Source organism: Narcine bancroftii, chromosome 4 (genome assembly GCF_036971445.1).
Source record: "Narcine bancroftii isolate sNarBan1 chromosome 4, sNarBan1.hap1, whole genome shotgun sequence".
Classification (NCBI taxonomy): Eukaryota; Metazoa; Chordata; class Chondrichthyes; order Torpediniformes; family Narcinidae; genus Narcine; species Narcine bancroftii.
Window position 1 is genome coordinate 291,278,355 of NC_091472.1, and position 12,435 is coordinate 291,290,789.

Consider the following 12,435-nt stretch of genomic DNA (forward strand, 5'->3'; position numbering starts at 1 on the left):
AGGCTTTATCAAATTTACAAGACGCAATTTCCCTCACTTAAAGCCATGCTGACTACCTTTCCAAATGCATATAGATCCTCTTTCTTAGAACCTCCTCCAGAACTTGCCCATGAAGACATTAAACTCACTGGCTTGTAGTTCCCTGACTTGTCCTTGCAGTATCTTTTAATTAAAGGCAATACATTTTCCACCCTACAGTCTTTCAACACTACAAGCTGAATATAGACGAAAAAAAGTCATTTCATTTTATTACTTCCCAAATCTTTGAATCTAAGAGACATTTTAAATTAATTAAAGTTGAATTTTTTTAAAATACACTTTTTAAAAATTCCTTCAACAAAAGCAAATAATTTATTTTCTTTCCTTTCAAACTATCAGCATGGATTTTCCACTGAAATCAGTGGTGTTTTAGATTTCACACTGTATATCTGGCAAAGAATCTGCAGGGCGATTCCATATTTTAATGCTGGGGAATCCTAGCAAGATGATAGAATCAAGTAGCAAATCACAATAACAGCTTCAGAACTGAATCTCTCACTAGCTGCTTTCAGGTGGCCAGAATACCCCAATGTAAAGCCGACTAAAATACCCAAATGCAGCTGTTGGGAGGCCACCTGAAAGCAGAGAATCCTGACCCGAGGAGTACCTACCCAACTCTCCTCGGGTAGGTATATTCTCCACTTCCGAGTGCTCCCCCTAGGCACCTGAAAGCGGGCAGGACTACGGCCACAGTCGACAGGAGCCGGCGTTTGCTCCGCGACGCCTCTCCCCGCTGTGGACCTTTCAGGTGCCAGAACAGCACCTTCAGTGCTGCCACCTGAATGTCGCTTCGCACACACCCCCGCATCCGTCTCCGGAGTGGCATTCTCCCAGCTGTTCCACCTGAAAGTGGCTAGTGAGTCCTGGGCTCAGAGATATAAATATATTCAAGGCTTTGGCCAGCTTGAATCGTAGAACTGTATTCTGTTCAGAAATGCTGGTCATTGCAAACTTTTCATATACTTTAGGGTGTTAACATACTCCTGCACAACACTAAGCCTAATATGGGCCAACTTTCAGGTTGGTAGACAGATTTTGTTTCAGAATACAACACATTCCAGAAATGTACTACCCTTGAGGATTGAATCCCAAGCTGGTCAAAATTCAAATGATTCTTGGTTGTGTTTTCCAATGACTTGTTTCAATTTCTCTCTCGTTGAACTGCCTTATTTTTGGGAAAGCATATTGTTTGAAACAATTTCAATGTCATTATCCTTCTTCAGTTCTTTCTTCAAAGCATAGAAGTCAAACCTTATCCAGTGTACCAGAAGACTCCTCAACCAGCCATTCCTCCATTCGTCTCTCCAAGTACTCTGAGCAAGGTAATAAAAGCAGAAAACTCAAATTAAATAAATGATGCAATTATTAAGATTTTGTTGTGTCTTGAATGCAAATCATTTGAAATCTACTTTGTAGTTATAATTTGCACATGAAATTGCTTGTCCCAAAAAAAGTGATTGTGATTGTCAAGGTACAAAAAGTACAACCAAGTCACACAGTACAGTTCAAACAGACTATTTGAATAACGCTAGCGAGAATGAGCAGTTGTTAATGTTGGGTCTCATTCAAAGAACACAGTCACAGGGCGCAATATTTAAGGCATTTTCCTGCATACAAATGGGATATAATTTCTTGGAACACATTGTTACAACTTATGTTTTACATTTTGCATATCCGCTTCCTAGAGATAGGGAAATGGTTTGTTGTCGATTATTTATTCTTGTGTACAAGTCACAATTAAGAGGCATCCTTCTTGTATACAAAAATCAACAGAAGTCTAGAAGGGTGGCTCTCAGTCCCTATCAATATCTGTTCTCTGCCTGCCTGGTTTCTGATTTTCAATGAATACATGCAAATGGATAGTTCCACTCTAATCTTAAATTATTGAAGTTAACAATGGTGGCCAAAACTTCTGGGCAGAAACAATGTCAACCAGGGACTGAGCGGTGCTTGCAGTGATGCTGGACGCTTATTGCAGCCTTTGACAATTCACATTGTGTCTAACATGTAGTAACTCAATCGGATGCATTTGGGCAGGAAACCTATTTATAAATGGGCTGCCTTTTTGACATCTCATTGACTCTTATCAGTATCACTTAGCACTATTGCGTTAAAAATGTCAGGCAGGCATCAGGATATCTGGAGCCTGGAGGTTCTGTGGAAGAGGTGAGAATTGATTCCTGTCTGGGAGCTTTGTACTCTGGAACCTTCTGACTGAGTAAAACTTATGCTGGTTTTCTTATAATCAATTTTTGTAGCTATCTTGTAAACATCGCTTTCTACATTTTTCCTATGAACACAACCTTCTACATTTCTACATGATCAGTAGAGTGGGAAAGTGATATTCTGAATATTTGGCACTTTTTTATGCTTTGGTCAGAATTTTTTCTTGCAATTTCTTGTTTTAGATGATTCAGCATTTCCCAGAGGTTTAAAGATTGTTTGTTTTTGGTGGTCTGTTTTACATTGTAAATATCTATAACTCTCAAATAAAATTTTCACATGTGAAAAGACTATTCAACAATTCATATCCATTAAGTGGTCTTGTATATTTTCAGTATCTATGCGATCTCATGAATCTACTGCTACAGCAGGTCGATGGATGATAGCATCTCGCCAGCATCCATTCTGCGCTGAACTATAAGAACACCCTTGTCAGGCTGTAGTTCATTGACATGCTCATTGTTTAACACCTCCAGTCCTTCCAAATTGATGACCAAACTCTGGGATCTGTGGCACCATTCTTCACTTTGCAACTGGATCTTCGACTTCCTCATTGTCAGATCCAAATCAGTTCAGATTGCCAACAATACATCCTCCTCTCTGACAATCAACATTGGGTCATCTCAAGACTGTGAGCTTATTCCCTTGCGATTTTCCTTCTGTACTCATAACTTTGCAGCAAACATTTGCTCCAACAAAATCTATAAATTCACTGACAACACCATCATTGTTAATTGAGTAATGGGTCAGAATATAGGTACGTGGTTGTGCAAGTATAGTTGCAACTGGTTGTGCAGTGCTGTTCCAGGATCGGACTCAATAGCCACAGTCGATGTTGCTCAACAAACCAGTGACTGCCAGAGGTGCAGTACCCATGATAAACCATGACTGATGGAGGCCAAGAAGAAGGTTGTGCAGTGCATAAACAACAATTTTTTCTCTCGACATCATCAAGACCAAGGGTTGATTGTGGACCTTAGGAAAGGGAAGCTGAGGGAATATGCACCCTTCTTCATTAGCAGGATTGCAGTGGAGAGGATCAGAAGCTTCAGGTTGTTGGGAGTCCACATATTGAAGGATTTCTCCTGGGTCTATTGATGCAACTATGAAGATAGCATACAATCACCTTACTTTCTAAGGAGCTTGAGGAGATATGGCATGTCTTTGAATACTCCATCTACAGTATATTTTGGAAAGTATACTGACTGGCTACATCAAAACCTGGTTTGGAATTTTACATGTTCAGGAACACAGAAGGGTTCAGCAAATGGAAAACCTAGGCAAGTCCATCGCTGACACAGAGGTTAAAGATAGGACTACTTCAGCTGCTATAGCAGCAGCACTGCCACTGGGGTGAACTCAGGAGGAGTGGTGAGATGCGCCATTCAACACTTCTCCATGGAGTCCTATTGCCCGGCCATCCTGCCTATAGATCGACAGTGGCACTTTTTCTGTATCAAAGACCATGGAGGTCTGTGGCCAAGATGGCGATGCCTATGCTTGACAGCCCAGACCTCAGGGGAACAGTGGATCAACACAGAGCACAAGAGTGAAGAATATGCCTCCGTTGAGGCGAGTCCTGGGAGAGACACAATAGGCAGGGGACTAGAGCTACAGATGAGTATAGGGTTTATCAGCCAAAATCTCACACAAGGCCTCAAGCTGCTGGAGACTTGCTTGTGACAACCAGGTGTCAATGACAAGAGCAGGGCTCCCAGGGCCATGGCATTGGCAAATTCCTAATCACCAGGGGTTTGAAACCAGTGGTCAATGTGGGTGACTTAGAGGACAATCTCAGGTTTACGACAGGTTTACGAGGCCACAAAGATGTGAAGGTTATTAGCTCATAGGAGGTGGAAACAGTGTACAAGATGGCTGGATCCAGGGACATACAATGTCTCTAAAGGGACTTCTTTGAATCGCTTTCTTGCCTTAATAAGATTTCTGGACTCGTTGTGTCACTTTGTGTGCCTTTACAGGGAAACTTTTGCGTGCATGACAATAAAGGAAACAAATCTTGCACTCTGACCTCCCAGCCATTAAAAACATCTTTGTGAAGTGCCTCAAACTTTGGCCATGCTCTCTCCTTGCTGCTACCTTTAGGCAAAAGATGCAGAACCCTGAAATCTGCCACCTCCTAGGATCATGAACAATATATTTTCTCAACAGCATTTAGCCTCTTGAACCTACCCACACTACCCCTATCATCACATAACTAAGTACAGACAAAGATCTGTCCATGCACTTGAATCAGGACATTTTTTTGCATTACAATTTATTTCTAACTTTTTTCCCCTTTCCCTTGTATATTATTTTTTTTTCCCCTTATACATTGTGCTTTTTTGTTAATATACCTGGGACCTGGAGCAAGTAAGACTTCTATTGCACTTGTACAATGCACTTATGTATATGACAATATACATAATTCATTCATTGTTCCTTTGTTTTCCTAAGGAATAAAATTATTTAAATTTAGATGGATCACCAAAACTACCCCATCTTTCAATTATAATGAACTGCGGCGAATGTGGCAGGGCATCTGGCACTTCAATTATAAAAACTGCAAAGGCATGATTGTTGATGGTGATGCTATGCTGGCCGAGGATCTCAATTGTTTCTTTGCTTGAGTTGAGGTGGAAGCGGAAGAGATGGACACAACACACTCACTGGCCCCTAATGGTCATGTCCTCCCAATGCTAGAATACAAGGTGAGATGTGTGCTTAGAGCAGTGAACCCAAGGAAAGCCACCAGCTCCAATGGCGTGACGGGCAGGGTGGTGAAGGAATGTGCAAACTACTTCTCTGAGGTCTTCACGAAGATTTTCAACATGTCCATGTCAAAATCTATCATTCTGACATGCCTAAAGAAAGTTATCAAGGGTCTGAATGACTAATGTCCAGTAGCTTTATCACTAATCATCTTGAAGGGCTTCAAGAGGCTGGTTTTGCAGCACATTAAAGCCAGTTTCCCACCCACCTTCAATCCACACCAGTTTGCTTACAGGGCTAATAGGTCTATTGTGAATTCTATTGCCACTGTTCTTCACTTAGCATTGCCCCACTTAGAACAACAGGGATGCTATGTGAGGAAGATTTTTATAGCCTTTAGTTCTGCGTTTAATACTGTTATTCCAGATAGACTGGTTGTTAAATTCGCTAACTTAGGATTTTCCAGATCTATTTGTGTATGGATCAAGGACTTTTTAACAAATCATTACCATACTGTAAAAATAGGCACTCATTATTCCCCTACTCTCACACTTAGCACTGGTTCCCCACAGGGCTGTGTGTTGATCCTAATTTTATATTCTCTTTCTAACTACGACTGTGTCTCCGAGTATCCCTCTAACACCATCATTAAATTTGCAGATAACACAACTGTAATCGGGCTCATTTCAAGGGGAAATGAGTCAGCCTATAGGGACCAAGTCCCCAGACTGTCAGCGTGGTGCTCGGAAAACAATCTGGTATTGAATTCCTTGAAGATGAAAGAGCTCGTAATGGTTTTTAGGAGGAATAATTATGGCCCCAGCTCCATTGTATATTATTAGGGACTGTGTGGAAAGGGTCATGACTTTTAAGTTCCTGGTGATGTATTTGGCTGAGGATCCTTCTTGGACTACTAATACCACTGCAATAGTCAAGAAGGCACATCAACATCTCCATTTCCTGAGAATCCCGAGGAAAATCTATCGACAGGAGAAGTTATTGGTATCCTTCTATCGCTGCTCTATTGAAAGTGGGCTGGCTTACTGTATTCCCATGTGGTTTCCCAGCTGTACAGTGGCAGAGTTTTAGTGATACGACCCAGAAGATCATTGGATGCTCCTTGTCCTCTTTGGAGGATTTATTTCTATCCCACAGTGTCGGAAAAGTAGCCAAATATCCTTAAGGACTTAACCAGGCCATCATTTGTTGGACCTATTGGCCTCGGGTGGACGATACAGGTCCATTAAATCACGAATGAACAGACGGAAGAACAGTTTCTATCTCCGAGCCATTTGAGAATTAAATGCTGCCAATTAGTGTATTGTTTTAATGCTACTTTTTTCTTGTTTTTATTTGCTCATGTATGTTTATTTGTCAGTACCACAGGTTGCGTTTTAAATTTTGTTGTTTTCTTTCACGACAGTGAAATATTTACTTTGTAAGGTTATCCATCTCCATATTGTTTCATTGCTCTGAAAGCATTGTCTGTGTGATTTTTTTAAATCTTTGGTCTTGATATTCCAATGCTTTCCTGGCTGCCTTGCAATTTTCCACTTTTATAAAACTGAGGTCATCAGATATTGTTGTCAAAGTCACCTCAACTCTTACCATACCCTGCTCAGTCTATGCCCCAGTACTCACTGTGATCTGCTGCCTTCTCGGTCAGCAGCTGCACCATTTTAAAATTCTCATCCCTACTTTCTCATTCATGAAACTGAGCAGGCAGATTGGATTCCATTTACTACCATCAATTCCAGCAACTTTTACATGTTAACAGCCCACCAACCCCACAAACAGATTATTGCTTTCCACGGATGTTGCATGATTTGCTAAGTTCCTCCAACACTTTTGTGCATTGTTCCAGTTCTCCAGCATCTGCAGATGTCTTGTTTAGCCTCACTACTCTGCTAATAAATTTCTGGATAATTGATTGAAAGAAACTTGTCTGTTTACCATTGAATTATAGCAAATTACCTTTAATCTTCCAGCTCCCATCATCACAAGCATTCAAGTGCCAGCTGGCAGGTAAAATAAAATGTTAAAATACTTTCAGAATTTGTAAGTTACTTTTGCTTTCTGAAACAATAATAATCATTATGTTTTCTTACAGTAATGATTCAGAATATATTGAAAGGATAGATAAATTGCTCAAAGATTGTGAAGGAAACCCATCCCTCTCTGCCAACAATTGTGATTGTAAACCAATATTGGATTCTGTTTATTGTCCTCTTGTTCGCCACTGGATGGGAGTTGGAAATGTGGCTAAGACATTTTTCTATTTGCTTGAAACTGCTGCAGCAGCCTTACATGTATCCAATAACTTTCTGGTATGTTTTCTGATGACATTAATTTGAAAGCAAAAGGCAGCTTAAGAATTGTTTTTGAAATCTAAAAATGCCTGTGAGTGGAGTCATGCCTTCAGTCTCCACTAATCCTTTCTAACAGCAAGGAACATATCAGGTTTTTGATGAAATTCTCATCATTTGTTTGGATGAATACAACTTCATTAAAACTTTTTTTTTTAAAAACACGTCATTCATAGGAACATAGGAAGTAGGAACAGAAGTAGGCCAAAAATGGCCCATCGAGCCTGCTCCGCCATTCAATACGATCATGGCTGATCTAATTTATGACCTAACTCCACCTACCTGCCTTCTCCCCATATCCCCTAATTCCTCTATCATTCAGCATAGAACTATTTGCTTGGAACCTTGTCCACCACCTAAACATTAATTCCTTCTATTGCTGCATCGTGTGCCATCTTTGCATTACATTAGCAATTACTTATGACCCACTATCACCAAGAAGGACTGGGAGAATGGACTCATGTGGGCATCTTTTTTATGTATCTTGCTTTCCAGGCTACATAACTCCCCATCACTTTTCCTTCATAATCACTGGATCTAAATCCTGACAAGGTAGGAGTACGTATAAAAGAGAACTATAGGAATTCAAGAAGGTGGCTGACCAACTTCCAAAGGACATTTCTGTATGGGATTCAACTATTGGGTTTGCCAGTGGCATGCACAACCCATAAATATATATTTTTTTAAAAACAAAAGTACCTACTGGACTGATTCAAGTGGTAATAAAACACTGTGGTATGACAAGATGTGAAACATTGATGTAACATTTCCATCTACTACATTTGAGTAAGATTAGGGAAAAAAAAAAACAAGTTGCATGAAGATTCAAGATAAAAGTCCTCAAAGGCAGTAAAAAAAGAAACAGAAAGAGGGTTAAGAATAAAGGTAAGGGCAGAAGTAGGCCATTCAGAAAATCACATGATCTTGTGTATCAGCTCCACCTTCCATGACACTCATGCCCTTTTAGCCAAGAATGTAACAATCTTTTGAATGGCCCTCTGAGGTAAAGAATCTTAAGACTTGCAGTGAAGATTTTCTTCTCTCTTCAATCCTAAATGGCCAGTCCCTTATTCTGAGTCAGTGTCTGTCTCATCTTCCCAGCCTCTCAAAGTCTACCTTGTTAAACTGTATATGCTTTAATGATATCATCATTGCATCACAAAATGTGGGACCAATCAACTCGTTCTCATTCTGGGATTGGGTGTTGCTTCATTGCAGTCCAGTCATCAAAAAGCAAAAAGGGATTATTTCCATTTTCTCTGCTTGGTGCAGACTACTGCATAATGATTTAGAGAATCTTTCATAGAAGCGGACATTTTACGCATCATGTGAACTATGAATCTATGAGCATGTGTTCCAAGATCCTTCCTTTCCTTTATATTCCCTGATATCCAAATTATCTCATTCTATTATCACATACTGATGTGGATTGAATTCCACTTTGATATTGTTTTGCCTCCATTGCCACAATATTATCTTCTTGCAACACAAGAACTTTCCTCACCATTCATTGGCCATTATATAATTTTTACAGAAACTTTCAGTTATTCAGGTGCCTTGCCATTCGGAGTGTCCAATCCTGTTGCTCCTTCCATGATGGTCTCTAACCCTCCATATTGTAGTTGTGCCTCTCCTGTTTTTAACCATGGTGTTAATCTCTGTCTGCCTCTGTTTCTTTTTACTTCCACCTTTCCAATTGTTACAAAATGCCCCAATATATCTTTTCACATGATGTCCAAAGAATTTTGAGTATTTTCTGATTCTTTTAAGTAATGTACGTTTTGCTTTCGTTCTTTGTAGAACTTCCAGTCATCATTGCTTTTGCTTAACTCCCATTGAGCCAAGTTGAATTTTGTGCCACTTTCTCTCATAACCTATAGGTTTTACTTTCCCAATCAATTTCTATATTGGTCTTTGTCTAGCTTGTTAAATTGATTGTAATGAAATGAAAGTTAAAATTGGATAGGTTCAACAATAAATGGGTTCTGCATTCATGGGTTTCTACACATGGTAAAGGTGAATGTTCCCAGTCCCCCAAAATCTTGAAAATAGTAAAATCAAACTTGAGACTTGGAAAGACCTAACAGAATCAAGGGAGAAAAATTCCTGTGTTCAGTGGACCATAATTCTCATATAATTGTCCATTAGAATAATGTAGGCAATTTAAAATATAATTGGCCAGTTTCTACAAGGTAATCCTTCAGCGATGTTTAAAAAAAAAATTATGGATCTGACTTTGAATTAACCTCAGCCCTAGATCTGAATAAGTTCCTATCCAAAAAACAGATCTATGTTCCATCCAAATCTCTCACTTTTAACTCCATTCTCATATTTACCATTCTTACGATGTAACTTCCCCAGATCCCCACCACCAACTACTCATTCAGAAGTTAACATGGCAAGCAAAATTAAAGATTTTTTTATATCACCATTTGCTGTCTATTGAAGATTTTTTATTTTTATTTATTTTCCCATTTAGCTTTACACTTATAGTTAAGAAGTGGCGTAAACAGAGGTAATGTAGAATAGGGCAAATGATGTAATTTTCTCAATCTTCTAGCTCATTAAACTATTTCAGTACTTCTGTTGTGCTGTTGAAAATTTGATGTTCTCTTGATTCACTGGTTCCATACAAAATATTACATGGGAAAAAAAATACAATTTACAACATTTGAAATAGCCAAAACCAATAAAATAAACCAACACTCAAGGGAAATGTGAGATTTTCCATGACTAATATCCCTAGTACCTGTAAACTATATCTAAAACCTAGCAAGAGCTTTGGAAGACTATTTTGTCCAGTTGATGGTGGTAACTTCCAGTAAATCTGCCAGTGGCATGAAGGTTTTGTTTCCTGTTATCCTGCATAGTCAGCAGGAGTGAGGGGCAATCCAGTCCAAAAGATATCATTTTATAATTAGAGCAAAGGGTTATGTCAGGAAGTGTTTATTCACACGATTATCGTGGAATTATAGAATGCAAGCGTTCTGCAATAAGAACATCAGTTCTCAAAAAAAGCAAGTAAAATTAATGTAGCAACATTTAACAAAATAAAGGCAGAACGAAATTGGATCAATGAGAACAACTGCTTTCAAAATTCATGCTTGAATCAGCCAAGTTCCATGATCCACAATAATTATTCAAATATGATCATAATTCATAAAAATCAAAGGTGGAAGAACCTAATAACATGAAAGATTATATAATTTAAGCATCGAGACTTACATTAGATTTGCATGTGCTGTCTTGTAGGCTCTGACTTATCTAACAGAAGCAGAAAATATACTTCGTTTATTGCATAAAGGCAAACCACCTTTTGAATATGCTGACACCACAAAGAATTTTAAGATATTTTCCTTTGAACGAGCTTGTGTATTTATTCTCAAAGGAGAGGTAAGGAAAAATATTATTCATATTATTTATTATATACAGTTACCTAGAATTTGTATTGAGATTTTCCACATTCCTAACTAACATTGGTAGAACCCCAGAAATTATTAAAATGTCTGCTCTTTGGTAGTTCATTTGAAGTTGGGGAGTTCTTTACTCACTTACAATAAGCAAGCATCACTAACAAGGCCAGCATCTATTGCCTGTCCCTAAATTGCCCTTAAGAAGAAGGAAAGGAGCCACTTTTTTTTAATCACTGTGGTTCTTCTAGTGAAAGTTCTTCCACAGTGTTAGTGGATATTGAATTCCAAAATTTATGCCAAGTGTTTATAATAATTTTCTAAGTCCCATTGTGTGTGCCTTGGAGAGAACCTATTATTGGAAGTCTTCCAATTGCCTTCTGCCCATGTTGTATTTGATGATTTGGGTTTGGAAAGATGCTAAACATTTAATATGGATGGGTACTCAAATACGCTTTCTATATTACATTCAGGAACCCTGGATGGAATCAGTATTTAGGTTCGAGCATGGATCCCAATCAAATGTTTTTTTTTTACATTTTTGGTGTTAAGAATCTAAATGAAGAAGGTGTGCCCCATACAAGCAAATTAGAATGCCTTGTGATAAGCTTCTGGGGGGGTGTGGACGTGAATCACTCACTGCAGGATACCAGGCCTGCTGTTCTAATATACAAGTGGATATGCAAGTATTTGGCTGAATGGAGTCATATCAGGGATAGTCAACATGGCTTTGCTTGTAGTAAAGACACAGGAATGCTGGAGAAACAGCAGGTCTGATGGTGTACATAGGAAGTTAAGATGTATAATCAACATTTCGGACCAAAGCCCTTCCTTCAAAGTATCAAGTTGCCATGTTGATTCCAGCTTCAGTTCCAAGCCTCCCAATTTGACCCCACAGGATCTCAGGGAGCACTGCAGGGCACCAGAAACAGGGAGAACATTACCTCCCCCTCTCCCAATTGAGAAGGAGACAGATAGGAGACAACCCTATAGGACATTGACCATGGCCACAGACTAGTCAGGGGATCAGTGGCTGAAGGACCCACATAGGCTTCAGGCAGTTGGTGACTTGTGTCCAAAGGACTCATACAGGTTGTGTGTGGGCTGCTTTAAACTGGCACATGGAAACCAAGTATCGGAACTGGGATTCAAGAGGGTGCTGAGGGTAAGAAGGGTTCCCAAAGGGCCTCTGGTGCTGAAGGCTTCCTGATTGTATTGGAGATTTGGATCTGGAATTTGGTTGCTGATGGTTTGAATTCGAGTCTGTAGGCTGCAAAGACTGCAGGAGCGCTGGAGGTGAATCCACCAACACTCAGTATCTCTGAAGGGACTATCTTTTACTTTCTCCTATTTTTAGGGTGTAATGGATTAATAATTTGGGAGAATTTGGTAATATTTGGGGTAGGTTACGTACATACACACATTTTAAAACATCTTATTTGAATGAATGAAGAAATACTGAAGATTTCTGGAGAATGCTAAGCACATTTTACAAATAGGTGTTAATTGAACTGATGTCATAAAATGAATGGACTGGAGACACTGGCTGTTGGAAGTTCTTTTCAAGGGTTTTGACAGAGTGCGCAGAAAGGTCACTTCTGGGTTTTGTTTACCTAAGACAACATCTTGACCAAGGAGAAGAATTGTTTGCTGAAGAAGATAGAGGTTTTGCAAGTGAGAGAGTCACA

At 39.3% G+C, this 12,435-nt stretch overlaps 1 protein-coding gene and 1 long non-coding RNA gene across 4 annotated transcripts in view; one reads left to right on the forward strand and one right to left on the reverse strand.

Moving 5' to 3' along the window:
- LOC138762086 (adenylate cyclase type 10-like) overlaps window positions 1-12,435 on the forward strand; it is a 178,053-nt gene that overhangs the window by 109,778 nt on the left and 55,840 nt on the right. For all 3 annotated transcript variants that reach the window (XM_069935358.1, XM_069935357.1, XM_069935359.1), the window contains 4 exons: window positions 1,263-1,361; window positions 6,960-6,996; window positions 7,082-7,298; window positions 10,590-10,730. In XM_069935358.1, the coding sequence (XP_069791459.1) occupies window positions 1,263-1,361; window positions 6,960-6,996; window positions 7,082-7,298; window positions 10,590-10,730 (494 nt within the window). The remainder of the gene's footprint in view (window positions 1-1,262; window positions 1,362-6,959; window positions 6,997-7,081; window positions 7,299-10,589; window positions 10,731-12,435) is intronic.
- On the reverse strand, window positions 1,013-8,430 carry LOC138762088 (uncharacterized). Its single transcript, XR_011356749.1, has 3 exons — window positions 8,279-8,430; window positions 6,946-6,989; window positions 1,013-1,352 (listed from the first exon to the last, which is right to left on the reverse strand). It is a non-coding gene; the product is annotated as an uncharacterized lncRNA (long non-coding RNA).